We start from the raw sequence: 26,741 nt of genomic DNA on the forward strand, positions 1-26,741 counted from the left end.
CCATTTTATGCAAAAATATTAACTTTGAAATTTGACCTAATATGACCTGACCTTGACCTGACCTTGACCTGACCTTGACCAAAACGTGATCTAAGCTGGCCCCAAAGGCTGCCTGACCCATATAATCGCATTTGTCATGTAAAATGGACCATAAAATATGTATCACACCACACTTTCATATTGTGACCCCCCCCGTGACCTGACCTCTGTGACCTGACCTGGTATCAGTGACCTCAAATAGCAAAATATGTGTTTGAAGAACATTTCCCCATCGATGATTTTCAATGAAATGCATTTTACTCGATTTTACAACGCATTTCTTGGAGTGCCTGTAAACGGTGAAAATTGGACCTTTGACCTGACCTGTGACGTCATCGGTTTGACCTAGGTCAATAAAATTGGGTCACAAGGTAGTTCCCCGTTGGGGCTATCCAACGCCGTTTACCGCTTGTCGCTATGTTGCGTGGTTCTCGAGATCTTAGGGGGGGGGGCCAAAATGGCCCCCCCAACCGGGCGCGTTGCCCGGCAGAGCCCAACGGGGCGCGGGTTAACATAAGCCCTATGGGCGTTGCATGGAAAGAATGGGACTGAAAAGTCGGCAGTGCCCCCCCCCCCCCGCTCCCTTAATTGAAGGTGTTCCGCCGCTACTGGTCTCCTGTGTGTGTGTGTGTGTTTTTTTTTTGTAGGGCTTAGGGTCCTCCGGTCTGACTAGACCTTTTCAGACCCGGAAGGATGGTGTATAGTTGAGACCTTGGTCCGGATGGCCGCGCTGTTCGTCTGAGTTTCATTGGCGCCTATTATGTGTTTGAAAAGTAGGCTCTTTGAGATGGTAGGTAGGTATGCTCTGTTCCCCAGTCGGCTGCAAAGAAGACAGAGCCTGGCGCAAAGATAAATGATAGATAATAATTAAGTTCGATTTTAGATGGTTTCGAAATGATTCGAATTAATTCAGGATTTGTGAATTATATCAACTGGCTGTCATCACCTATTTCGTTTAGATATTTATAGAGACCCATGGGACTCCGTTGGATTACTTTTATGACGTCGATAAATGCAAAGGCACATTTGTGTACGGAACTTTTATAGCTACCATGAATCAGCATTTCAGAAATACATCAATTGGTCATATCGGACCAGTAGGTAGGTAAGGGATAACTCTATGAATGTCAACAAAGGTGCTGCACGCAGCTAGTTAGTACAATAGCAGAAAGCAGGTGACGAGGTGCGCCGCTGCCGCAGGCGATCGTGTTCAACACGTACCAGTGCTACCTGAAGGAGGCCTACCACAACCTGTCGGTCGACCTGGACCAGGCCGACCGGCAGCACTTCTACTTCGGCGCCAAGCTGGTGCGCGGAGCGTACATGGAGCAGGTAACTGAGCCCACCGCGTCGCGCCGCGCCGCGCCGCAGGTTTGTATCGCCGCGCCGCCCCCGCCGCACCTTAGGCAGTCAGCCGGTGGGCGCCTGATGAGCGAGTGGCGTGGGCGTGTGCGTGCTGACGCTCAGTATGAGCCTTCGGTTAGACGTGTCATTGACTGCCTTTCACCTAGCTGTGCCGTGTGTTTCAGCCAAGTTTGCACTCATTTCCCTGGCATGGTTTTCGCTGGCCGCGATCTGTCTTCTCTAACAACTTGCCAAGAAAAATGGAATGCTGTGCGCGCTCGCGGCCAAGCCGCTGGTGTCCTTCGGCCTCGGAGCGTTTGTTTGGCTCTCAGTAGGCGGAACTATGGTCATGAGTACCCAAATATAGGAACGTTCCCATTTTTGGGAACGGAGTTCCCAAATATGGGAACGGGCGTTCCCATTTATGGGAACGGAAGGTAATTTTTCGGCCGTTTGCCCACTAAAACTCATTAGTGCATCACGTCTCAAAAAAGTGCACGCTAATTTAAGTATCTACTAAGTCTCTATAAAATTATCTTTAATCTGACCGTTGCACAAGGAAATTGACCGTCGAATGATATTTTTAATGATTTTTTGAAATGAAGGAATGGTGAAAACATGGGTTATACTACATTTAACTTGCAATTTTAAGGAAAATGAAGCGGTTTTTACATTTTGAGGTCAAGTATAATAATTTTCGCCTGGTTATGAAGTTTCATACTAGCGACACCAGATGCTGACATATGCAAGCGAACACGCGGACAGTCCGGGGGTAATATTGGTGACATTTGGTGTCGGGGCGCACGACCGCATGGAACGTCAGTGATTTTACCGAACTACTGTTGTAAACTTAGTTTCAGTGGTTTAACCCTATTCCTGGCGGGGGGGGGGCCTCAGGAGCCCCCCCTGAGGTTTTTTGGTTATTTCTCCCAAACGCGTTGAGCTAGGAAGCTCAAATTTTCTGACTTTTCCTAAAAGGCTTCTACGCAACATGTCTGAAAATTTTGAGTTGATCTGACCTCAGGTCAGGTCACCAGAGGCGGTTTGGTGACCCTACCTCAGAAAAGTTTGCAATCACGCCAGAGCTAGAGTTTTTGACCGATCAATTTCTTCTCTTCAGGCTTTAGTTAGGGTACCAGTATGTGCAATTTGTATATCTCGGAATTTTGATATCGGTGACCTAAGGTCAGGTCAGTTTCGCGACCTCCCCATTATAAGTCAATGGGGGAAAAATCAACTCCCTGTTTTTACCACTAAAACGGGTCGGAATGGCCCCATATACCATACATGACTTCATATACGATCAACCTTCACTACCTTGAGGTCTGTTTTGCTGTTGGGCAGCTGTGAGGTCATGTGACGTCATCAAAGGTCACCAAAGGTTTTTGGCCAATAACTCCGTACAGGAACAAGATACAGACGCGTGGATGGTCTCATTGTGTTCAGCTCGTCAAGACGCATCGAATGATATACATGATGACCTCGAGGTCACGTGACCTGAGGTCAACCTTTGACCTTGACCTTTCGAGGTCAACATATATATCATTCGATGCGGATTGACGAGAGGATCACGATGATGCCCTAAGTTTGTTCATATCTTGACTAATTCGAAAGTTATTCGAGAAAAACTCTCTCCATATCTAGCGCCGCCATTTTGACTTTTTCGACCCCTGTGACGTCATCTTTGACCTGACCTGAAAATGACCTTAGTAAAAATTGTAGACCTTGTCCATGCGTATCCGATGCCGTTTACCGCTTGTCGCTATCTTGCTTCGTTCTCGAGATCTCAGGGGGGGGGGCCGAATCGGCCCCCCCCCGCCAGTTTCTTGTCCCGGCGGAGCCCGCCAGGAATAGGGTTAAAATTATTCAGCTGTATTATATCATCCCAGATAGACATATTTTATTTGGATGCTAGCTGTTTAGAGTTGTTTTATAAGGAGCGTCATGAGCGTGGTTTTTGTCTTCCGTGTTTCTAAGCGTGATCGTTTTGGGGGAATTTCTCTTATATAGGTCGCTCTGTGTGGCTTATTTATAATTTTCATGCTGATTTCGATCATTCCTCGTGCCCATCCTACCAGGCCTTTTGCCACTTACACTCATCAAGAAAGGAAAAAACTAGATTTTCATTGGGACTAGGTGTTTTGAGGGTGTAACATATTCAGCGTTCCCATTTTTGGATACTTCCTTGTGCTCGTCAACTATCGGTGATAAGCAGAAAGGTGCTTGACATGTCTCCACCCTCGGCGCGGACGGTGTATATAGGTATGGAAGACCTTGTTGAACATCGCTGAGCGTTGTGAATTACGTAATCCTGCTGAGGGGGGCGTGCCCGCTGCGAGATCAACGGGAATAAAAGCGCAGAAGACCGGGCGAAACATGCGACGGTCTTGCCGGAAAGGTCATCTGATGATTGTTGCGTTAACAATAATTTGCGGCGTTGGACGTGATGCTTGTTAATGAAAAGAGCCCCTGAAAGGCGTCGGTGAAATCGTTCCCAATTTTGGGTACGCCGTTCCCATAATAAGGAACGCTTGCAGCGCCAGTGTACGAGAGCGTTCCCAAATTTGGGCTCGCGGCCCGGATGATGGACTGCTTTACAAATAGGGGAACGATTTGAAACTACGATGGGCCTTACAATATCAAACTCTTTCTCAACAATATTGAGACAAATATCAGGTGGTTCACGATCGTTTTATATTTTTTGGACGTCATTTAACGGTTCTTTTTCTTGTTTTAAATAATGCCTACATGGCGTTCCCATATTTGGGTTTATCGTTCCCAAACATGGGAACGAAAATGCGTTCCCGAAAATGGGTACGCTTGACCATAGTTCCGCCTACTGCTCTGGGCACGAGTTTCAGTATGTAGGTGCATACAGGATAGCTGCGCAGTTCCTTCCCAGTGGGCGGGACTGGTCGGCTGGCACACGCCGGCATGGGGCGTCGTTAGCCTCTCCGAGTTTACATTTACTCGGACTTCTGAGTCTTGCTTTTACTGGACATTGCACCACTGCCCACGTTGTGCGCCTTACACAACATTAGGAGGCGGCTGGCTGTATAGCTGGCCGGGCGGCCGCGGCGGGCCTGCTCCATGGCTCTGCGCCGCTCCCAGGCCCGCCGGCCGCTGCGCCACGTGACGGTGCGATCAATACGGCGGCGGCCGGCGCGGCGTCGCGTCGGCCGGTAAAATTAGAACGCCGCCGGCGCTGCGCAGAGGGGGCGTGGCGGTGACCCGACCGGATATGGGGGAGGAGACAGGAGTGCCGCAATTAGACCGAGTCCAGGTCAACAATCGGCACACACGGCTTTTTAAAAACGGGAGGAAAATTCAACGTTTTTTTGCTTGATTTTGCAAAACAATTTCACTTCTGGTAGTTAGTGAGCGGCTGCCAATGTAATACAAAGCTGATTAAAGAGGCTGAACAACTTTTCATGGTGTTTAGCGTTACGTGCATTGGGCATTTATGGATCGGGGGCTGAGGTTGGAACGACGGAACCTGCTCAGCAAACTTTGTTAACCCAGGCTTCAGAGTTTGGACAAAGGAAATTCGAATTCATTGAAATTCATTGAGGACGAATTGTATTTCATTGCAACGCAAAGTGAAGTGGACATACAGAACAGATAATAGCTGACTGCTACTCGTAGATACAAGATAGACGCCGATAATTGGGATAGCTCGTATTTGATAGAGACAGAAAATGTGGTCTATGGGCGTCCCTATTCACTGGACACTTGTCCGCCTGTAACGAATATTATGTGATAAACATACAACAAGGCACCAACTACCCAGCCATCAGTCGGCGATATTATCCGACAGCATGCGCTTTCAACTGTCTTCCATTCTTTCTGCCGCTTGATGCCTACATATTTCCTCCATATGCCTGGCATGAAATCATTCGATGACACGCCGCCTCACAGTCTAACAGAGACGTGTGTGCTGTTTTCCGTGGGAGGGCGGGAGCGGTGGGCTGGCGAGGGCTAACCCGTTGGCCACTGATGCCACCCACCGAACCCGCCGGCGCCTGCCTGACACAGACCGACATTAGCTGCCTACTGACCATCGACGTCGATCAACAAACGCTCCCCTATTTAGTGATTGGCATAACTTGCCCCAGTGCTAACATACGTGCGTAGACTTTTGTCAGTCGCGCGGGGAATCGGCGAGCTCTGTGCGTCTCGGCAGTTGGGAGTTGTCGCTGTGCCAACTGCTCACTGATCAAATTCTGAACTGAGCAGTCAGCTCACTGACCAAAGTCTGAACTGAGCAGTCAGATCACCTCTCGTAATGAGGCATCACAAACCACTGTGAATGCTCAGAGTTTGACATTTTTTCTAGCAAATAATGTGGGTGCGATGTCGATGCAACTTTTCGTTGTGGCTTACTGAAATAGCCTAGTCATGCGTTCTACGCCGTGCAAAATAAATCAGCATGGGCAATAGTATCTTCACCTTACGTTAGAATGCGCTGCTCTGCTTCTTCTTGAGCATTCCTTTCCTTGTTTTCCTGCTGAACCGATCTGTTGTTTAGAACTTGTTCTTTTGCTTATGAGAATGCATGCAAATCAATGCAAATTTAGGCCATTGTCTGGCGTGAATACTGATAGTTCAACTGCTCTGAAGACTTTCAACGCAAAATATGTTTTAGTCCAATGTCCATTTGTCAAAATGTTGACCTCTTGATCTGTCAAGTCTGTATTGAAGCGTGCGCTAGTAACAACGGTTTCCATTAGCAGGCATATATATTCAATTATTCGAGATATACATATACGGTAGGCTCTAGATGCCATAATAGTCTTTTCGCCCTCTTGCACCACCAGCAGAGGACTATGTTTTAGCTATGTTAGGCAGGGCATGTTGTCAATCACTTTTTCTTCTACAGAAGCTTCTATCAGCTTCGGGATGCTCGCGCGGAGGCCGGGGAAAGCCACGGCAGTGAGCGGCGTACAGAGCGCGCTGTGATCCGTCCAGGTCTCTCGAGTTGATCTGGAGACAGTTAAGTGTATCCTGGGCTCCCTCGACTGCGGCCTCTCTGCCAGCTCTCTTCAAAAGAAGCTCTCGTTCTTATCCGTCCCATGAGTACCTTACTTGTCTAGTGTCGGGACCGACCTTGCGAATATTCATTGTCATTCGTGACCTGGCCACAGGCACAGGTAAGTTCGATTGGATTCAATTAAAAAAGAATGAGAAGTGAAATTTCCATGGTCATCGTTCGGTGAGTTGCTTTGCCATTGCCTCGTGAATCCGTCTCACCAGTTGGTACATGCACCGTCTCGACCTCGGTGCATATCGCCCTGCGCCGCCGCCGGCCCCCAGTGACGCCGCCGCCCGCCCGCCCGGGACACAGGGCTGCTTCGGCCCAGTGCTGAGCCTGACGGCCTGCTCGCGCCCCCAGGAGCGCTACCGAGCCGCCTCGCTCGGTTACGAGGACCCCATCAACCCAACGTTCGAGGCCACCTCGGAGATGTACGAGCGCTGTCTGCTGGAGACGCTGCGGCGCATCCAGCACTACAAGAAGTACGGCCAGCCGCGCAAGCTGGCCATCATGGTGGCCAGCCACAACGAGGACACGGTCCGCTTCACCGTCCAAAAGTGAGTGCCGCAGCGGGGAAACTGACGGAAACGGTCCCAACGGCAGTCTACTTTATTGGGATCTGGATGTGTGACAACGTCAAATGCCCTGAACACACTACTTTAGTGTAAAACATATAACCTGTCAGTGCTGGGCTCTGGTCCAGCGACTCATGGCTCTGGTCGGGAGACTCTGCGGTGTTCTTCCTCGTGTTTAAATACTAATAAGTGATGCCTTACAGTCGCAGGACTCACGGTGAGTGGCTTTCAGGTTGAAACTCGTACTATAAACTTATGTACCACTTAATGTCCGGAACTACAGTGACCTATGTAAGTACGTGCCCTGGCCGAGGAATAGCCCCCCTCCCCCCCCCGTCCTCACATCACCTCTGACGAGGAGCTCGCGATTACTCGGGAGGGGTATCTTCACTTCAAAACTGCATATCTTCAAACGCCTCTAACATCTTCAGTTTTTAAGGAATCAAGACGTAACAAAAAGCATAAAGGTGATTCTTCTTTGTATTTCTAAGTGCTATCTCTTCTTTGTCTTTCTAAGTGCTATCTAAGTGCTATCTAAATGTAGAACTTTCATCCGATATTTTTAACTTCTTAAGAATCATTACAAAATTAAAAATTTACAGTTTATCGATATAACAACCTGAATATTTGTTAGAGCAGTAGTCTCGGTGCACCTACATTCTAATTTTTAGAAGAATCGGTTAAAAAATGTAGAAATTATTCGATTGTGATGACGTCACGACATACAAAATTAAGAAACGTAATTTTTAGAAGCTTTAAACCTCGTACGGGAACAAGAATAACACCATTCAATTTGTCGAGAAAAAACTGCAACAGATAGAGACCTTTTTGGATCTTAACAATCAACTTCAAAATTCTACCTCCTTTGCCGTGACCTTGACCCGAACTCGACCTGATTTTTTCCAAATATGGTCCATATCACTAATTAAATATGCTAATTGAATTATGTAAATAAAGTGATGCGTGAAGCATGTGTCGCTTTTATCCTATTCTATATTTCGTCTTTGGTGACCTGACCTGACATTGACCTTGACCTTTATATGAGATCTTATGCAACTAATCTAGTCTTGGTAGCCTAAGAGCACTTTTTGGGTTATCAGTCTCAGTCCATTAGTTTACCCTTGACCTGACCTTGACCTGATCTCCTACTTGGGCAAAGGTGTTTACTCCAAAGATCTGTCTTGTTGAGAGCTTTCGATTGCCGTTTTCCCCGTCTTTCTACGACCATCTGTTTGGAAGCTAGATAGGGTAAGGGAGGGGGGCAGCAGGGCGCGTTTCGCTGAATAGACCGGCGGGATGAGGGTTAGAATTGACACCCTACGTTAAAGCGACATGCTTAATTTCAGATTTTCCCATATTTCTTATTTCCCTTTACGGATTAACTTTAATGCCTATGCCTCCACATCACTCAGGGCTTCATGTGAATAAATACACATTGGTGCCTGTTCTTAACGCTCCTTCCCTGACATGACCAGACATCGACCTGAAACTACAGAACTGACCGACCCTGCTCTTTTCTGTTGCATATGTTCCGGGATTTGACGTGTAATAAAAAAATACAGTCAGTGACTACACTTGAGTTTCTTTCCTCGGCCTGACCCGGTGATCTGATCTCAGTTCAAGTCATTATTTATTTATTTCTACTTAGATACGACAAATCCAAGTTTGTACTATGTCCTGGTTACCGATGTTGAATGCTTTATGAAGGCAGGCGTGTGTTCATCCTGATGCGCTGCCGTGACTGCGGAGAATCGTCTACTCACAGAGCTATCGCCGTGCCTTTACAGGATGGACGAGCTGGACATCAAGCGCGAGGACAAGGTGGTCTGTTTCGGCCAGCTGCTCGGCATGTGCGACCACGTGTCGTTCCCGCTAGGTGAGCTCTCAGCTGATCCGAGCAGGTCACGTGCCGTTTTATCGTTAACCCGCACACTGGTGGGACCTTCGGGTCTCAGCCAACTCCGCCATGTGGTAGAGGGCAGGGGAGGAGGTATTCAACCACACCAATTATCTTGAAAACGAAAATTTTTGAATGGTTTGAAACGTTTTTTTAGCATGATTATAATTGTAATTACAGGAAGAATTAATAATAACCTGCTGCTCATAACTAAAAGAAACCAAAACCAGATCCAAAAAGAAAGTCCAGCACCGAAAATATATTTTGGATTTGTTTTTGGCTTCTCTCAGTTATGAGCAAAAGGTTATTATCAATTGTTTTATGATGAAGACTGAAAAGGCTAACAAGACGGACAAAAAAAAAAACACAAAAAAAACAATCGATAGCCCCTCTGTAGGTAAAAAGATCATTTCCGCTCAGGTCAACGCTGAGGTCACTGGAGGTTATGAAAGGTAAATTTTCCCTTCAATTTCCCCGAATTTGACAGATTTTCGACAAACCAGTGCATATCTCATGAACCAAGAGAGCTACAGCGTCGAGAAAGTGCTTTGTACGATTTAACGAATTCGATTTAGACGAAGGTCTGCGACCGAAATATCATCAATTTATCAATAAATAATCATTTCCATTTATTTTGTCATTTTCCGAGGAGAAGGTCATATATTATAATGATGCTTCCTACAAGAATAGGTATTGTCCGTAAAAAGCGTCATGTTGGGAGTTTTTGCCCTCTGAAGGATAAACCGTCGATCTGTATGTCAAATCCGAGAGCATATATTTCGGAAAGAGCCCGTCAAAAGACTATCAAATGCGCTTTTCCGCAGCACAGGTACCTATGTTCTTTAGTTCCCGAGTTATGCGTCTACTCTTCAAAAAATGTCGGAATATTCAAAATTTGACCTTTGATGACGTGACTTTGACCTGGTGAGTGGTGACCTGACCTTTGACCGGACCCAAAAAATGACCCAAGTGTACCGAAGTGTATGCCCGGAAAATATTGGTCTCGGAGCATGCTCTGCAATGCAATGATAGGCGTTTTGAACCAATATGGTCCACTTAGATTAGCGAGCCAATAGAAAAATACCAAAAACGGCATTGTTTCAGACAACGGCACTCCGAATGAAGTCATCGAAATTGGTCCTGAACTTTCAGACCATGAGCTCGTCTGCTTTCAGGGGGCCCTGTTGTTCTGTACTGATTCGGTCCCATTGGTCCGAATCGGTCCAATGAGACCAAACCTGACACCCTGTCGACTGATCAGTGGTCAGTGGTCAGTGGTCATTGGTGGCTGGTCAGTGGTGGCTGGTCAGTGGTCAGTGGCGGCGGCGGCTGTCGGCCGGTCAGTGGTCAGTGGTCAGTGGTCATTGGTAGCTAGTCAGTGGTAAGTGGTGACTGGTCAGTGTGGACTGGTCAGTGGTGACTGTCGGCTGGTCATTGGTGGCTGTCGGTTGGTCAGTAGTCAGTGGTCAGTGGTGGCTGGTCAGTGGCGGCTGGTCAGTGGCGGCTGGCCAGTGGTGGCTGGTCAGTGGTTAGTGGTCAGTGGTCATTGGTGACTGGTCAGTGGCGGCTGGCCAGTGGTGGCTGGTCAGTGGTCAGTGGTCAGTGATGGCTGGTCATTGGTGACTGGTCAGTGGTGGCTGGTCAGTGGTCAGTGGTCAGTGGTGACTGGTCAGTGGTGGCTGGTCATTGGTGACTGGTCAGTGGTGGCTGGTCAGTGGTCAGTGGTCAGTGGTGACTGGTCAGTGCTGGCTGGTCATTGGTGACTGGTCATTGGTGACTGGTCATTGGTGACTGGTCAGTGGTCAGTGGTGACTGGTCATTTGTGACTGGTCATTGGTGGCTGGTCAGTGGTGGCTGGTCAGTGGTCAGTGGTCAGTGGTGGCTGGCCAGTGGCGGCTGAGCCCTACTATTGATTAACGATGACGCCGAGTTCGGACGGTGCGTTTTTTGTGGACGGTTCGCGTGACTTTGTATCGGGCGCTCGCTCCACAAATTTGTGATGAGCGCTGATCGACGTCCTGATAAGTTCAATGTCATTGCGGCTTGCTGACCTGCCGCGATGAATATTAATGGTGTTGTTGTACTCGTTATCTATCCCGGGGAGGTGCATTACAGCATTTGTCTACGACTGAAAATGAGCTGCCGCGTATCGATCAATGGCGCCGCCCGGCAGCCGTCACCAGTGCCGCCCGCCTTTAGATGAATTCCAAATAAGCGCTGCTGAGCCTTGTTGTGTGCTGTGCGATAGGTGATTGGAATTCGGATGGCCACCTTTGATAATCAAAACAAGTAATCAATTCACCGAAATACATATATTTTTGCACAAAGTTTCAACTCCACATGTCCTGTCCGATAGATTCGATGTTGCAGATTCACGTTGCGGATTCAAGTTGCGGCTGCGGACCCATGTGCTGGGTGCCTGCCTGGATCACTGGTCCGGGGTGGTCCGATGTGACCTGGCACACTGGTCCGGTGTGGTTCGGGGGTGGTCCGGTGTGGTTGGTCCCGCTCAGTGGTCCGGTGTGGTCCGGTGCGGTCCGATGTGGGTCGGGTTTGGTCAGGTGTGGTCCGATCCCAGCCAGCCATTCCAAATAGGACCAATTGGGGCTTAAAGTGGGGTACCTGGACAATGTGTGCATGGGCTACATCTGGCCTTGCCATGGGCTTCATCTTGGTCCCAGATGGGCTAAGTGGGCTAACTTTACGTACTAGACGTCAGAGCACTTCGAACACGAGACGGCGGGCGCAAACGCCCTTGTCCGCTCCGGATGAAGCCAGCACCTCCACTCCACTCCTTAAACTCAGAGTGAGACAACATGGAGTAACGGAGAATGTGTCTGCACTCTACAGCATGCATACCTATCGTTACTTTGTTGGTTTCAGCATACCTATCATTACAATTTACAAGCTCTTCTCCTTTTTCACAACAGGTACATACGCGTAAAAGGTTCTCGTTTCTGTTCTCTACCGGCCACCGGCCGCCTACTTCTAATGGTAGCGTAGTTAAGTGGTTGGGGTCCCCGAATCATGTTGCAATAGTTCTTCAATTCGTATTTATGTAGGGAGGGATCAAGTTAGAGACAAAAGGTACGCAGTTCTCACACGTGTGACCACGTGAACTGGGAAAGTCCATATGGGTTCAATACGGGCCCCAGCTGAACCCACATGGGCCCCGTCTGGGGTGCCCAGATGGGACCCAGCTGGACACCCATGACATGCCTATCTGGATCCGTGTTGGGCAGCCCAGAAGGGCCCCAGTTTGGTGCCCACTTGGGGTCCTACTTGGGAAGACTAGCTGGGATGTGGTCGGATATGGTCCGTTTCAGTGGTCGGAATAGTCGGGTGTGGTCCAGTGTGGTCCACTGTGGTCCTTTGTTGTCTGTTGTAGTCGGCTGTGGTCCGTGGTCGGCTGTGGTCGGGTGTGGTCGATTGTGGTCCACTGTGGTCCAGTGTGGTCGGCTGTGGTCCGGTGTGGTCTGTAGCGGTCGGCTGTGGTCCAGTGTAGTCCGTTGTAGTCGGCTGTAGTCATGTGTGGTCCGGTGTAGTCCGGGTGTGGTCCACTGTGGTCCAGTGTGGTCTTCTGTCTGTTGTAGTCGGTTGTGGTCCGGTGTGGTCCAGTGTGGCCGGCTGTGGTCAGGCGTGGTCCGGTGTGGTCAGGTGTGGTAGGCTGTGGTCCAGTGTGGTCAGGTGTGGCCGGCTGTGGTCCGGTGTGGTCCGGTGTGGCCGGCTGTGGTCCGGTGTGGTCCAGTGCCGGTGACCAGCGCTCGCCGCCCCGTCTGTGCCACAGGCCAGGCGGGCTACTCGGTCTACAAGTACGTGCCGTACGGGCCGATCGACGAGGTGCTGCCCTACCTGTCGCGGCGCGCGCAGGAGAACAAGGGCATCCTCACCAAGGTGGCCAAGGAGCGCAAGATGCTGAGGAGCGAGCTGCTGCGCCGGCTGGTCTCCGGCCAGCTGTTCTACAAGCCGGTGGGAAACTACACACCGGTGTGAGCGCAGCGCCGCCGCGCCGCCCGTACAGGCACTACTAGTTGCATTCGACACCGGCAGCCGGCGCTGCCGTCGAAGTGGCTGTGATGCTTTGGAATCAATGGAATTCAGGAATACTCGTGGCGCGCGTCGCGCAATAGAGGTTCACTTGCGCGTGCAGTTTCTCGTATATTATGTGACGTCATTGTCTGTATGTTCATATGTTTATTTATGATCGCATTACTTGTACAGCCAGTCACTTGCCAGCTGATTAATGGCCTCGGTAGAGAATGCGGGTCGAAATCTTTGATGTGATGAATGTCGGCATAAGCGCGGCTCCCCCAGTGTCTGTGACATTGTCGATTGCTTGCACTAGCCGGGTAGCCCGTTTCTAGCTTTATGGCTGGAGAATTAGCTACGTTACACGCCGGGGTCGCTCGGCGGCGCGGGCGCCTCGGCTGCTGTGCCGTGTAGACCGCACCCATGTGCTTAGCCTGGCGCATAGCCGGCCCGCCGGCCGCCGGTGCCCTGTCACGGGCCGAGGTCAGCCCCCCAGGCGGCGGCATTTCTGTAGATATGAATATATCGTATATCGAGTGTGTCGTCTTTATCACAGGCGTGCTACAGTTGCAGATTACGATGGGTGACTGCACGGCTCATCGGCGTCCGTTTGACCCCAGGCAGCGAACAGCGCATGGCGCGGCCACCCGCACCCACTTGGAAACGGGATCCGCAAACTTTCGGAACACTTAGTAGGGTTTTTTACCTTTCCGGGTCAACTTGTTTCAGTAGTGTTGTAACGTTCACTCGACTGGGACACAGAAGGGGGTGGAACGCCCCAGTCTCCGGAGCGCCTGTTAGTAGGTAGGTGTCGGGTCTCTAGTCGGTCAATCCCGGATACGCTGTGGCCTGAAGACATCCAATGTCGTTTGTCGATCAGACAGCCGGGACAGACGCAATGCTGGGACAGATACGCCCCAGTCTCACCCGCCAACCACCAGTCCGTCGGGACGGCGGCCCGGTGTATTGAGCCGACCGGCTCTGGTTGGCAGCCGCCTGGGGGCGTTTCGGCCGCGCACTCAGTCAGCCTGCATCGGCCAGTTCACGGACGGCTGGCCAGCCCCGCCACGGTCAGGCCGCCGCTCCGCTAGACTGAGTGAGGGACAAGGTCGGACCTCGCGGCCCCGGCGCGGAGCCGCTGGCCGCCCGTCTCCGCCCGTCCCCAATCGGCCCTCCGCCATTTCGGCTGCAAACACTGCGCCAATCGCCTCGCGATACGTGTATTCCAGTCTCTGAACTGCGCTGCCGGACAAAAACAGTCGCATTACACACAGAGCACTTCTAGTGCGCCGACAGCTGAAGGCGCACTCGCACCGCCCAATAAACTTTATAAAATGCAACTATACAGTCTTACGAAATCATACTGTTCTATCAATCACGTAACAAGTGTTTGAAATAGACATGATTGAATCACAAATCATTGCCGTTCACCATATAGCCTCCTTGTTCATCCATCAAGTCTCAAAACAACCCTAGGTAATAAAGTAATCCAGTGATGTGCGCGCGGCCCGCTGTGACCTGCAGAGATGCAGAGGCTCTACGCTGGCAGCCAGCGCCGAGCGTCGGCAGGTCGGCCGGTCAGCGTCACAGCGGAGCCCGGGGGCAGAGAGAGAGAGAGAGAGAGATAGAGGGGACAGAGTCGCGGCGCTACCAGACTACCAAGCGGCGGCGCACACTGGGGGGACGCAGAGGGGAGCGGCCCGGGGGAGGCCGGGTGTGGGTGCCGGCGGGCGCGCGGCGCGGCGCCGCCCTTCAGTACTGGTGGTTCTTGATGAACAGTCCCTCGTCGGCGGCAGCGCCGACACACGAGCCGGCCACGTACTGGCCCTGGGCCGCCTCGCCGTTCGCCTGTACGGAGGGGGGGGGGGGGGGGGTACCGAGTCAGATACAGGCCGAGGGGCAGACACGATACGACACAGACATATGGAGTCTGATCTGACACGAGACGGTACGGTCAGAGTAGTGTCAGACACGAGACGGTACAGTCGGACACCGGTCACAAACACTACCGAAAGTCGAACGTCAGCCGAAAGTCGACACTGGTACCGCCACGGCTCCGAGTAAGACACGGAATGAGGGACGTGATACGTATTATTTGAGCAATCTGCAGTAGAAGTGACTCATGTAAGTGGTAGACTGATAGTTAATTGACCCAGCATCCAAAGGCATGGCCACTTATTCATAGACTAGTCCAAATGCAAAACGTCATGTAAATGCACTATAAGAAAGTTAAAACTGCAACTGTCCTAAGACAGTAACCAACCAATGGAAGGTCAACAGTTGAATACAGGCGCGCGTGTGCGCCGATTAACCCGAGTGGGGCTGTTTACCCAGGGACCGCCGTCACAGCACCTGGGCGGGACTGTTACCCGGGGACCGCCGTCACTCGTCACAGCACCTGGGCGGGACTGTTACCCGGGGACCGCCGTCACTCGTCACAGCACCTGAGCGCGCCGGCGGCCGCCGCAGAGTGGAGCGCCTAGTAGGCGTGCGCCTTGACAAAGTTGCTCTGGGTGGCTGCCAGACTGGGGATGGAGCCGGCCGCGTACTGGCCCAGGCTGGCCAGCCCGTTCGCCTGCAGACAGGGGCGGCGGACGGATTGGGGCGGCGAGCCACACACACACACACACACACACACACACACACACACACCACCACTAGCGCTGGCTGGGAGCGGCCCATACTTACCGCGCCGGCGCCGCAACCGCAGCAGCCACGTAACATGTACAGCACAAACTGGGCTGGAACTAAAAATAAACTGCAAAAGCAAAATACAAGATTGCAGGCAGCAAACAGGGCATCTAAGAAAAGCATTGCAAGCAGTAAAATATCTACCGAAACGTAGTATTGAAATAGGCAAAACAAAACACAGCAAGGGTATGGCACGCAAATAAAAACGTTAGCCAGTAAGCGCATGGCGTGCTAGGTACAGCTGCAGCGGGGAGCTGCCGCACACCATGCGGCGCTCACCTTGGCGCGCTTGAGCAGCTCCTGCTGTCCGGCGGCCACGTTCTCGTCCTTGCCGGCCCAGGCCTTCAGCACGGACGCCTGCAGGGCGCGGCCGAAGCTGAACGTCAGCGCCCACGGCTTCTTGCCCGCGAAGGCGTTGATGGCGTTGAGGTGGACGGAGGCCTCCTCCTCGGTCTGTCCGCCGGACAGGAACGTGACGCCCGGCACGGCGGCCGGCATGGTGCGCTGCAGCGCCGTCACCGTGGCGCGCGCCACCTCCTCCGGCGAAAACTTTTTGGCGCACGACTGGCCGGCCGTCACCATGTTGGGCTTCAGCAGCGTGCCCTCGAGGAACACATGGTGGTCGTTGAGCGCCTTGTAGACGAAGGCCAGCACGGTCTCGGTGACCTTCTGGGCGCGGTCCAGGTCGTGGTCGCCGTCCGGCAGCACCTCCGGCTCGACGATGGGCACCAGGCCGTTCATCTGGCAGATGGAGGCGTAGCGCGCCAGGACGTTGGCGTTCTCCAGCATCGCCTGGTAGCTGGGCGTGTTCTGGCCGATTTTGAGCACGCAGCGCCACTTGGCGAACTGGCAGCCGTCGGCCTTGTACTGGGCGCAGCGCTTGCCCAGGTCGTCGAGGCCTGCGGCAGGGAGGGCGGACGCCGTCAGCCGAGACACCGGGAACGGCTGGGTGCACAGCGGCACTGGCACATACGGGCAGTCGCACCAACTTCACTTCGTCGTAAATACGACCACGCTCTCATTCCCTCCCACCGCGCGTGGCTTGCCGGCCGCGCGGCAAGTCGGGTAGCGGGGCGCCGGCGGTGCCAAAACAAGGCGTTCCCGCCCACGCGCAGCGGTTGAATTCTAGACCATATCCACACCCGCACGCCAACATGGTCGCTTTAAGCCGTTTGGGGAACACTAATAGTCAACATTTTTCGTAAAATGAGCATCGTTGGAACCGGAAAAGAATACGACACCACAGGAACCATGAGCCCGAAATCCGCATAGTGAATACCTTTCCCTAATTCGTTTATTTTCAACAGCCCTAGTGGAGATCACTCACCCTGTGTGGTACCCTCGCCCTCGGAGCCCATCAGATCGACCACGCCCTTGTCGACCTTGATGCCGGGGATCATGTTGCGCTGCTTGAGCAGCTCGACGAAAGGCGTGCCGTCGTCCGCCTTCTGATACAGGGTCTCGTGGAACAGGATCACGCCAGAGATGTTGTCGCCAACCACCTTATCGGAGGTAAACAGTAGCTGCGGACGGCAAGGAGCGGGCCGTCACACGGGGGCCACAGTACCGCACAGGGCGGTCACACAGGGGCCACAGTACCGCACAGGGACGTGGTACCGCACAGGGCGGTTACACAGGGGCACAGTACCGCACAGGGACGAGGTACCGCACAGGGACGGGTGGTCACAAAGGGACGGGTGGTCACCCAGGGCCACGGTACCGCACAGGGACGAGGTACCACACAGGGCGGTCACTGGGAAGGGCGGTCACAGGACCACGGTACGGCAAGGTCAGCTGCGGAATGAGGACGGTGCCAGCCGTGTGTGTGTGCTTGTGTGCGTGTGTCCTCCATCTGGCACATCATGCACTGCCAGTTGGTGGGTCAATGCGCAGATACCTAATTAAACTAAAAATAACGTGTACTTTAATTCGGCAAGAAACATATGGTGTAGTTTCCAGGCGGACCAAAACACGTCAAACAGGACTGGAAACACGACGCCAGGCCCATTATAACACAGAACAGACAGACATGGCGGTCATCCTTGCTCAATCTCACGTACTCTTATTTGTGAAACAAATGTTGGGCGATGGAATGCTGGGTCACAGTGAAAACGATACCCACGCCGCCCATCGAGTCAACATTTAAACACGCCAGCCCGCGTGACGTTGCCAGTCAGGGGCCAGAGCCATGTGGCGTTGTTTATAGGAATGTCGACAGTTTCTGCTCTGGTTACTGTACGATTGGTTGCGTAACAGCTCCTAAGCTCAGTGACGTTCCAAACGAACCAGACGAAGTCTGGGGCGGCAGTAAAAGCTACCGTTACCGACATGGAGTCCATGTGCCTGACCGTCGACACGGTTAGCTATCGTGCGACAAACCGCACCGGGTGAGTGGCGGCACGGGCTACGGTAGCTGACTGACACCAGTCGCAGCGGGGCGCCCTCCCGAGTCCCGGCCCCGGGCCACAGTGATGCAAATGGGGTTCACGAGTGGCCATAAATACCGAAAAGGCCCAAATTTCAAGTTCAACTAATCGAATAAATCGTAATATGGCCAGTCAGACAAATGTTTGGGGTGTCTGAAAAAACATGATTTTCATGTTTTTGTCAAAACCGGCCTCGTGTATGATTGTCAGAAGTCGTGACATTTTCTATGTCGTAAAATAACTGTCAGATACTCGCAACTTCAAACGCCGCTAGCGTGCGTTCATTTCATACAAATGGCAAAAATTATACATGGCCATGATCCCCAGAGTCTCCTGCTTCTAATGCAGGGTCACAAAAAGCCGTATCTCTTTTGGTTTGGCGTTGACATAACTATTTTTCATCATGTTGCAATCGCAGTTTTTTATTTAAAAATATTTGCTTTCGTTTCACCTACAGCAGTTTACACAGTGTGTGCCCGTTAGTGCACCATACCATAGCATTCCCTAATCATTTCTGAGTCGCACTGTGAAAGAATGAAGGCGGTAGCTCAGGGCTGACCGGCGCTACTAAAGTTTTCGTCCGTTGCGGTCGGGTGCCGCGGCGCGGTGGGCGGCCCGGGCGGCCACAGCCGGGGTTCGTCGGTGCATCCCTCTGCTGTTCCTAAACGAAGTGTCCTAGCGCCTCGCGACAAAAACCACCGGATTGTTCTTGACAACATCTCGAGAGTGAGCATATTACTTTTGATTAAGGTCAATATTTGGCCTACTTATAGCAGTTCAAAGTTAAACGTCTGTCGAAATTGCAATCCGCGGTGAAAGCAATCCGCCCTGACCGCGACACCCGACCGCGCCGGAGAAAAACTTCAATAGCGCCGGTCTGCCCTGTGCTAGCGCCTTAATTCTTTCACGTTGTGGCTCAGAAATTATTAGGGAATGCTATGGTATGGTGCACTAACGGGCACACACTGTGTAAGCTGCTGTAGGTGAAACGAAAACAAATATTTATTAGTAAAAAACTGCGATTGCAACATGATGACAAATGATTAGATCACCGCCAAACCAAAAAAGATGCGGCTTTTTGTGACCCGGCATGAGAAGCAGCAGGCCTTAGTGATCATTGCCATATATAATTTTTGCAGTTTGTGTTAAATGAACGCACGCTAGCGGTGTTTGAACTTGCAAATATCTGGCAGTCCTTTTACGACATAGAAAATGTCACGACTTCTGACAATCATACACGAAGCCAGTTTTGACCAAAATATGAAATCTATATGATTTCAGATGCACCAAACATTTCTTTGCTTAGCCATATAGCGATTTACTCGGTTTGGTAAACTTGACTTTTAGGTATTTATGGCCACTCGTGAACCCCATTTGCATCACTGTGCGGGCCCCGGCGCCGCCACCCGAGACCCAGCCACCGCGGCACCAGTGACGCAACGGCGCCGTCGCGGCTCCCGCGCCCGAGCGGCGGACACACCCCCAACGGCCGCCAATCGGCAGCGGCCCGGCTGAACACACCCCCATCTGAGCCGGGTCGGGAGACGGCCGGCAGTGCCGGGCCGGCCGCGGCTCCGGGCGATACGGAGACTGGTCAGATGGCCCCGGTCGATACACAGACTGGTCAGCTGGCCCCCCGGTCCATACAGACTGGTCAGATGGCCCCCCGGTCCATACAGACTGGTCAGCTGGCCCCGATCGATACAGAGACTGGTCAGCTGGCCCCCGGTCCATACAGACTGGTCAGCTGGCCCCGATCGATACAGAGACTGGTCAGCTGGCCCCCGGTCCATACAGACTGGTCAGCTGGCCCCGATCGATACAGAGACTGGTCAGCTGGCCCCCGGTCCATACAGACTGGTCAGCTGGCCCCGGTCGATACAGAGACTGGTCAGCTGGCCCCGGTCGATACGGAGACTGGTCAGATGGCCCCCGGTCCATACAGACTGGTCAGATGGGCCCGGGCGATACACAGATTGGTCAGATGGCCCCCAGTCCATACAGACTGGTCAGATGGGCCCGGGAGATACAGACCGACATAAGGCTGGAACACAGATTCCAAGCCTGCAAATCGCGTGTTGGCATCTACCATTGGAATACATGGCGCATATTTTCTGCCCCCAACAGTCAACACCCAGCAAGGCATCCCAGCATGCCGACCGAACGACACACGAATTCCGATGGTATATCAAATGACACAGGACCTAACCTGATACCATCGCCTGAAATCAAACCAGTGAGCGTAGCGAAGACAGCACCACCAGCCAACACCTTTTTCACCAGCAGTGTCCCAAAATTGTATTTAGGCTAAATAGGCTGAGTGTTATAGAAGAGGGAAATCTTCCTCGCCACAAAGGGGGATAGGTACGAGTGAAACTGCTGGTCAGGTATAGCCCAAAAGAGTGAAAAAAAGGATCAATAGCATGGATTTACATACAAAGGCGGTATATTGTATGAAGTAAAACGACCATCCACGCAAATGCTTTCTCTCGGTAAAATTTGCAGCGGAAAATGGCTCTGAAAAGATAGAGGTGGGAAAGGAAAATAATTTTTATTCGAGTGTCTCTTAAAGTTCCTTTGAATTTGAATGTTAACCCGCGCCCCGTAGGGCTATCGGTGGACCCCACCACCCGTGGGGGGAGAGGGGTGTTTCGCCCCCCCCCCCCCAAGATCTCGGAAAGTTACCGGCCGATTTTCAAAATTCAAACGGCGTTGGATAGCCCTACCACGGAACTACCTTGTGACAGAATTGCCTTGACCTCGGTCCAACCGATGAAGTCAAAGGTCAGGTCAAAGGTCAAATTTTCACCGTTTACAGGCATTTCAATAAATGTGTTGTAAAATCGAGTAAAATACATGCTATTGAAAATCATCGATAGGGGAATGGTCAGTAGAACACACATTTTGCTATTTGAGGTCATTAATATTTTTGTCATTGATATCAGGTCAGGTCACAGAGTCGCTGAAGGTCGCTGAAGGTCATAGGTCGCTGAAGATCACCATACGAAAGTGTCGTGTGATACATGTTTTGTGGTCCATTTTACATGACAAATGAGATTATGTGGGTCAGGCAACCTTTAAGGCCAGTTAAGCTTATGTTCTGGAGCTTATGTCAGGTCAAGATCAGGTCAAAAAAGGTCCAATTTCAAAGTAGATATTTTGGCATAAAATGGGCATCGATTCGATGCAGCTCGTCACGGGGAGTCTAATCGTGGTCTTTTTTTTGCGCTACGAGGTCTAAAATGGCTAAAAATTGATTTTGATGATTTTACTTCATCAATTTTGAACAGTGTTTTCGCTATAACTTTGAAAAAAGATGTATCAATCTTAAATTTGGTATGTGGATAGGATGACTATCATATGTATTTATTGCGTTTTTTCGAATTTCTAAAAACTTTTGGGATTTTTTGGCTATCCAAAAAACACCTTTTTTATTTTTGGGGATCAAAATCCAGAAATTCTAAAAATCCGAGATAGCAGTCTTATAGCCCTGTCAATTGTACACATTTTATGTCTTGAACATTTTTTCTATCTTCGAAGCTGAGACAGCTCTTCCCGCGAAACCTTTTTTGGGGGTCGAAAATGGCAGAACATGACGTCATTCTGACATCATTTGCGGCCAACCTATCATAGCCTCTGGAAAACATGGTCACAATGTGTAAAATTGATGCCCGGAGGGGTCCTGAAAGTTTGGTGACGATAGATGCAGTCGTTTAGGAGATATCGACGGAAAAGGACAGGGAGGCCGTTTCGCCCCCCCCCCCCCCCACGGGGCGCGGGTTAAGATATGAAGCACTCTGAAATGGTTATTATCTCACTTCTGTTTGAAAGCATGGGACGTCACGCCGGCGGGGGGGGGGCTGTCACAGCCGGCTGGCGGACCCTGTCACGGCCGACAGACCGTCACGATGCCGCCTCAGCCCACCGGCGCGGCGCAGCGCGTGGAGCGGCTGGCGCCCGGTCCGCCGCGGGCGCACATCGCCCGCACCAGAGGGACTTTCACTAGCCGACCGGTCGGCCCCAGCCGGTCCGATCGCGCTGGCACTGGGCCAGCCGCACCAGCCGGCCGGCATTACCAGCAGCCGACACAGCGAGCCGAGCCCCGCCACCGGCCGGGACACCCAGCTCTGGGACGCTGGCTCCAGACACAGCCATCAGGCCACCTACCTGGCGGTACTTGCGGCGGTTCTCCTCAGTGTTCTCCACACCGATGTTGGCAAAACGCTTGCCCATGGTGCCGGTGGACTCATCAGCAGCCAAAATTCCCTTGCCAGGAGCGACAATAGCATTGGCAATGTCTGCCAGCTCCTTCTGCAGCTCAGCAGATGGGTAACTGAAGTAGGTGGTCATGATGCTGTTGATGATGTGGTACCTGAAAGACAAAGGTCAGGACACTGTCAGGGGACATATACTATATTAAATTTGTGACAAATACAAAATAAATTTCTGAAAACCAGAGCCCCAGCCAGGCCAGACTGCACTGATTGACTCATTCCAACCCATGCAAGAAAATTCCACATCAGAATCAAGTATGACAGGGCTAATTTTAAATCCTTCAATATAAACACCAGTGGCAGTATGTACACTGTGGTAAGAACAATGGAAAAGCTGAAGGCCTCAATGGAAACATGAAGTCTCACTACCTATGTACCAGCAAAAGTTGAGAGTAATCATAAGTAACATATGTAGGTAGTATAATCATGCTCCTTCACTAGGGTAAAAATAGGAATAATGAATACCCACACAAAAAATGTGTCAATGTACAGCCAACTACAAGAGGTCAAGGTAGGTACTTCATGTAGGTACTTCATGACAATATAGCCTGTGATCATGATGTTGATGGCTGACTGATAGGTGATGGCACAAGCAAGCATATATTGAAATCCAGTGTGAAAAAGAGCCTAAGCATGATCCTAAGAAATATGAGACCTGGCCAAACCTTATCCTAATTGCTAGCATTTTTCACTGGACAGTTGGACCCAATCCTATGCACATACTATATTTCAACATGCCTATCCACATCACAAGCACACCAGATCCACTGATGTCCATTGTCCAATACCATCATAATCAGTACCACCCATTACCCATTCATTAGGCCATTTGTCTATCCCACACTCAAGGAAATCGACAACACAACACATAATTCTACCCACAATTATAGTTTGTTTATTGCTAGCTGAATTACTGAGATAACTGGTTGGCGTACATTGATTTGACCAGATTTCACAGATCAATTTCATCAAATTTATTTACTATTTCACAGACTCATAGCTCGTATTTGCCAATACCTACAGCCCCACAGGGATAGACGACTTCTCAGGAATTATGTCTGAAGTAATTAATGAATTGCACACACTGCCTTTGACATAATGCTACATCGCCAGTGTTCAAAACTTATTTTGAACATATTATTCAAATCTCCAATACAATGTGCACTAACCAGTTTTCTCAGTAATTCAGCAAGCAATTCTGGTGCTGTGTTCAAAGAGACGTTTACAGTGAGGGGCAAACTTAAAATAAACGAACTTTAACACCAAAGTGAAAGTGGGTCATAAAAACAGGTACAGCAACCATGCAGGCACAGTGATTAGATCTACGCTGTCACTCCCTTACGATTTGCTGTGGAGACAGTGCCGTACGTCCTACCACGCGCAGGTCCTGAGCGAGAGAGGAACAGTACCCGAGATCTCCAGCGTCCAACAGCGAATCGCGAGACTCGAATCGGCCCAGCCCCCAACCTTTAGAAGGCAGGAAGGTCAAATGAATAGAGGTGGAGCAAATGACCTAGAGCTGGGCCACATCACTGACAAGACCCCGGAAACAATAAGCCGTCAAGTCAAAACATACAATTTATGTTTAATATTTATGAACGTAATGTAGCTAACAATCAATAAAACTCCATTTATTGGCTAAACCGACTATATTCAGACCAAAATTTTTGGTACTCAATTCAAAAGTACCCAGTACTTAAAGGGACCCTCCCACCTTCAAAAAAGTTAATGAATTGGCATGAAAGTGATGTCGCTCGGTTCAGAAAGAGCAAAAACGAATACCTACCAAACTTCATCGAAAAATATTCACCGGTTTTCAAGATATTAGACTTTTACTTTTGTTTACTTTTTGGGATCTCCGCTGTTCCTAGCGACTTTATTTGAAAGTGCGGCATTTGCTGCGCGCAAAGCAGCATATACCACCGCGTGCTACAAAACGTTTTAATCAAACATTTAACGGACGTTCGAAAGCCTGATGACGTCATCAGATCCCCGTAATGGTTAACCCGCGCCCGGCTGGGGGTACTGGATTTCCACGCCCTGCTGGGGGGGGGGGGGGGGTGTTTGAACACCCCCCCTTCTAACTCGGCTCCTGGGCCACGTAGCGATACGCGGAAGGCGGCGTTCGAAAGAGCGTCAAAAATAATGAGGAAATCACTTCGGTCAATTTTTTGGTCAGGTCAAAGGTCAGGTCACCAGAGGTCATTGAAGGCAAATTTTCGCCGATTTCCAGGTCGAATGTCGAAAATTTCCAAGAAGCCAACGCATAACTCGGGAACCAATAGAGCTACAGCGCCGCGGAAAAGCGCATTCGATAGCCCTATTAACGCCCTTTCTGAGTAATTCTCTCAGATTTGACCTAACGTCAACGGTTTTGCCTGCAGGGGGCAAAAACTGCAAAAATAGCCGATTTTTTTCGGAAACAGTTTTTCTGCAATAACTTTTGACCCAAGCATTGTACGAGCTTACTTTTACCGGCATCGTGTTCCTCTCGTCAAGACGCATCGAACGAACTATAATTTGACCTTGAAAGGTCAACTTGAAAATTTGACCTCAGGTCAAGGTCATGACCTGACCGGAAAGGGTCATGTTGCATATCAGTCGATCCGTATCGTCGAGCTGAACACATCTAAGGCGTTTTCATCGCTCTAGCATGCCTCTATCAAAAGTTATTTGCGAAAAACTGTTAGATACCATTCGTGACCTAAGATGACCTCAGGGCATAAACAGGGGTCACAGACACCATTTTCATGTTCAGTGTGTCTAAACCACTTGTAATTCAGTGTTTGGGAGTGTTTATAATGTCTTTCGTCCAAAACAGGCGCATTTCAATTTTCTCCCATTGACTTATAATGGTGAGGTCGCAAAATTGACCTGACCTTAGGTCATCGATATCAAAATTCTGAGATATACATTTTGTACATTCTAATGCTCTTAGCAATCGCTGAAAGTTTCAAAGCGATCGGTCACTCGGTGTAGCTATGACAGACATTGAAACTTTTTATGAGGTGAGGTCACTTCGAGTGACCTGGTGACCTGACCTTGAATGACCTTGGTCTGAAATTTTCACAACATGTGTAGAATTGATGTATGATAAGGTGTACCAAAAACGGCGGCGCTCCGCGCCGCCGTTTTTGAGATATTCGCGAAAAACCACAGGGGGGGTGTTCAAACACCCCCCCCCCAGCAGGGCGCGGGTTAAGAGATAGGGACCACGCTGGTCCCACCCTGCAAGTAAAGAGAAGAAATTTCTTGAACACCATAAAGCTGCGGGGGTTGCGACCAAGATAAATGGTGGTTTCTGAGCCTGGCCGCAAACTTGGCTATCTCAACTCAAAACTAATGTTAAGGTGGGAGGGTCCCTTTAAATAAAACCTCACTGTGCCTCACTGTATTTCTATGGTACTTAGGGCCTTGACCGACCCCCTCCGTTCAAATCACCGTTCCGTGCTTATATCATCCTCATGATATCCATGATATCCTCAGGATACTGAAATCCTTCTCCTCCACGCCGCAACCCCCTCCGGACTGGACAGGCAAATTTATATCATGCGGGCTGCTCCCTTGGAGCGGCACCGCTGCTCCCGAGGGAGCGCACCCCGTAGCCGGGTGCAGCGAGTACTTTGGGGCTGGGTGGCCTGTCCTCTGGACGGGCTCAGCCCCGGTGACTGACTAGGGTGCCTGCCCAGACCAATGTCTCCCCCTAAATCATATCATCCTCCCGGCTCTGAAATGGTCCCATTGCACCGAAAGGGCCTAACCCAACAAAACAAAAAAACAAAATTGACCGACCCCATCCAGTCACCGTTCCGTGCTTCTATCCTCAGGATACTGAAATCCTTTTCCTCCACGCCGCAACCCCCTCCGGGCTGGACAGGCAAATTTATATCATGCGGGCTGCTCCCTTGGAGCGGCACCGCTGCTCCCGATGGAGCGCACCCCGTAGCCGGGTGCAGAGTGCTTGGGGGGCTGGTCGGTCTGTCCATTCGGACGGGCTCAGCCCCGGCGACTCTCTAGGGTGTCGGCCCAGACCAATGTCTCCCCCTAATTCCTATCATCTTTCCGGCTCTGAAATGGTCTAATTGGACCGAAAGGGCCTTCCCCCCCCCCCAAAAAAAAAGATCCGTCCGATACTCAGATACCGTGATACCAAAGAACAGCACGGCTTCCTTAGTCCCTTTAGGCTTTAACAGCTACGAATACCATTAGGGCAATGCTAGGAGTAAATCATCAATATGTAAATAAAGGCAGAACATTTTTCGTCATAGCATTGAGAAAACACGTGTAATCATCGTACAGCTCCCACGCTGCGGCCCGTAGCCAGTGACCGGCTGTGGTCTGAGGGCAGGTGCTGCCACCTACTCTATGGAAGACCAGGTGCGCCTTCCACCGCTCGCCGAGCCGGTCCCGCCACACCAAACCCACAAACAGACA

General features: G+C 50.8%; 2 protein-coding genes across 6 annotated transcripts in view; one reads left to right on the forward strand and one right to left on the reverse strand.

The window, feature by feature from the left end:
• LOC122379743 (proline dehydrogenase 1, mitochondrial-like) overlaps window positions 1-13,455 on the forward strand; it is an 85,720-nt gene extending 72,265 nt beyond the window's left edge. For 2 of the 3 annotated variants that reach the window (XM_043362581.1, XM_043363419.1), the window contains exons 10-13: window positions 1,240-1,371; window positions 6,776-6,972; window positions 8,778-8,866; window positions 12,675-13,455. In XM_043362581.1, the coding sequence (XP_043218516.1) occupies window positions 1,240-1,371; window positions 6,776-6,972; window positions 8,778-8,866; window positions 12,675-12,880 (624 nt within the window). In that variant the 3' untranslated portion in view covers window positions 12,881-13,455. Of the gene's footprint in view, window positions 1-1,239; window positions 1,708-4,224; window positions 5,591-5,622; window positions 6,973-8,777; window positions 8,867-12,674 lie in introns of all 3 variants that reach the window. The other variant, XR_006256381.1, reaches the window with a different exon arrangement.
• Window positions 13,456-14,120: 665 nt separating this feature from the next.
• LOC122380995 (fructose-bisphosphate aldolase-like) lies at window positions 14,121-23,836 on the reverse strand. Of its 3 annotated transcripts, XM_043365070.1 has the most exons (6): window positions 23,650-23,836; window positions 22,201-22,405; window positions 16,935-17,130; window positions 15,887-16,506; window positions 15,361-15,491; window positions 14,121-14,764 (listed from the first exon to the last, which is right to left on the reverse strand). In XM_043365070.1, the coding sequence occupies exons 2-5, from the start codon at window positions 22,381-22,383 to the stop codon at window positions 15,396-15,398; spliced, it is 1,095 nt and encodes a 364-aa protein (XP_043221005.1). In that variant the 5' UTR covers window positions 22,384-22,405; window positions 23,650-23,836; the 3' UTR covers window positions 14,121-14,764; window positions 15,361-15,395. The 3 variants fall into 3 exon arrangements, with proteins under 3 accessions (XP_043221005.1, XP_043221848.1, XP_043222698.1); XM_043365913.1 differs by lacking the exon at window positions 15,361-15,491 and having other exon boundaries at window positions 23,650-23,833; XM_043366763.1 differs by lacking the exon at window positions 15,361-15,491 and having other exon boundaries at window positions 23,717-23,742.
• Window positions 23,837-26,741: the final 2,905 nt, after the last annotated feature.

This window comes from Amphibalanus amphitrite, unplaced genomic scaffold (assembly GCF_019059575.1).
Source record: "Amphibalanus amphitrite isolate SeventyFive unplaced genomic scaffold, NRLGWU_Aamphi_draft 000000F_arrow, whole genome shotgun sequence".
NCBI lineage: Eukaryota > Metazoa > Arthropoda > Thecostraca > Balanomorpha > Balanidae > Amphibalanus > Amphibalanus amphitrite.

Coding starts and splice junctions, on each gene's coding strand:
- LOC122380995 (XM_043365070.1), bottom strand. CDS start 22,383: ATGACCACCTACTTCAGTTACCCATCTGCTGAGCTGCAGAAGGAGCTG. Junction 17,131..22,200: donor ACCGCCGCAAGTACCGCCAG/GTAGGTGGCCTG, acceptor TGCCGTCCGCAG/CTACTGTTTACCTCCGATAA. Junction 16,507..16,934: donor GGGCGAGGGTACCACACAGG/GTGAGTGATCTC, acceptor TCCCTGCCGCAG/GCCTCGACGACCTGGGCAAG.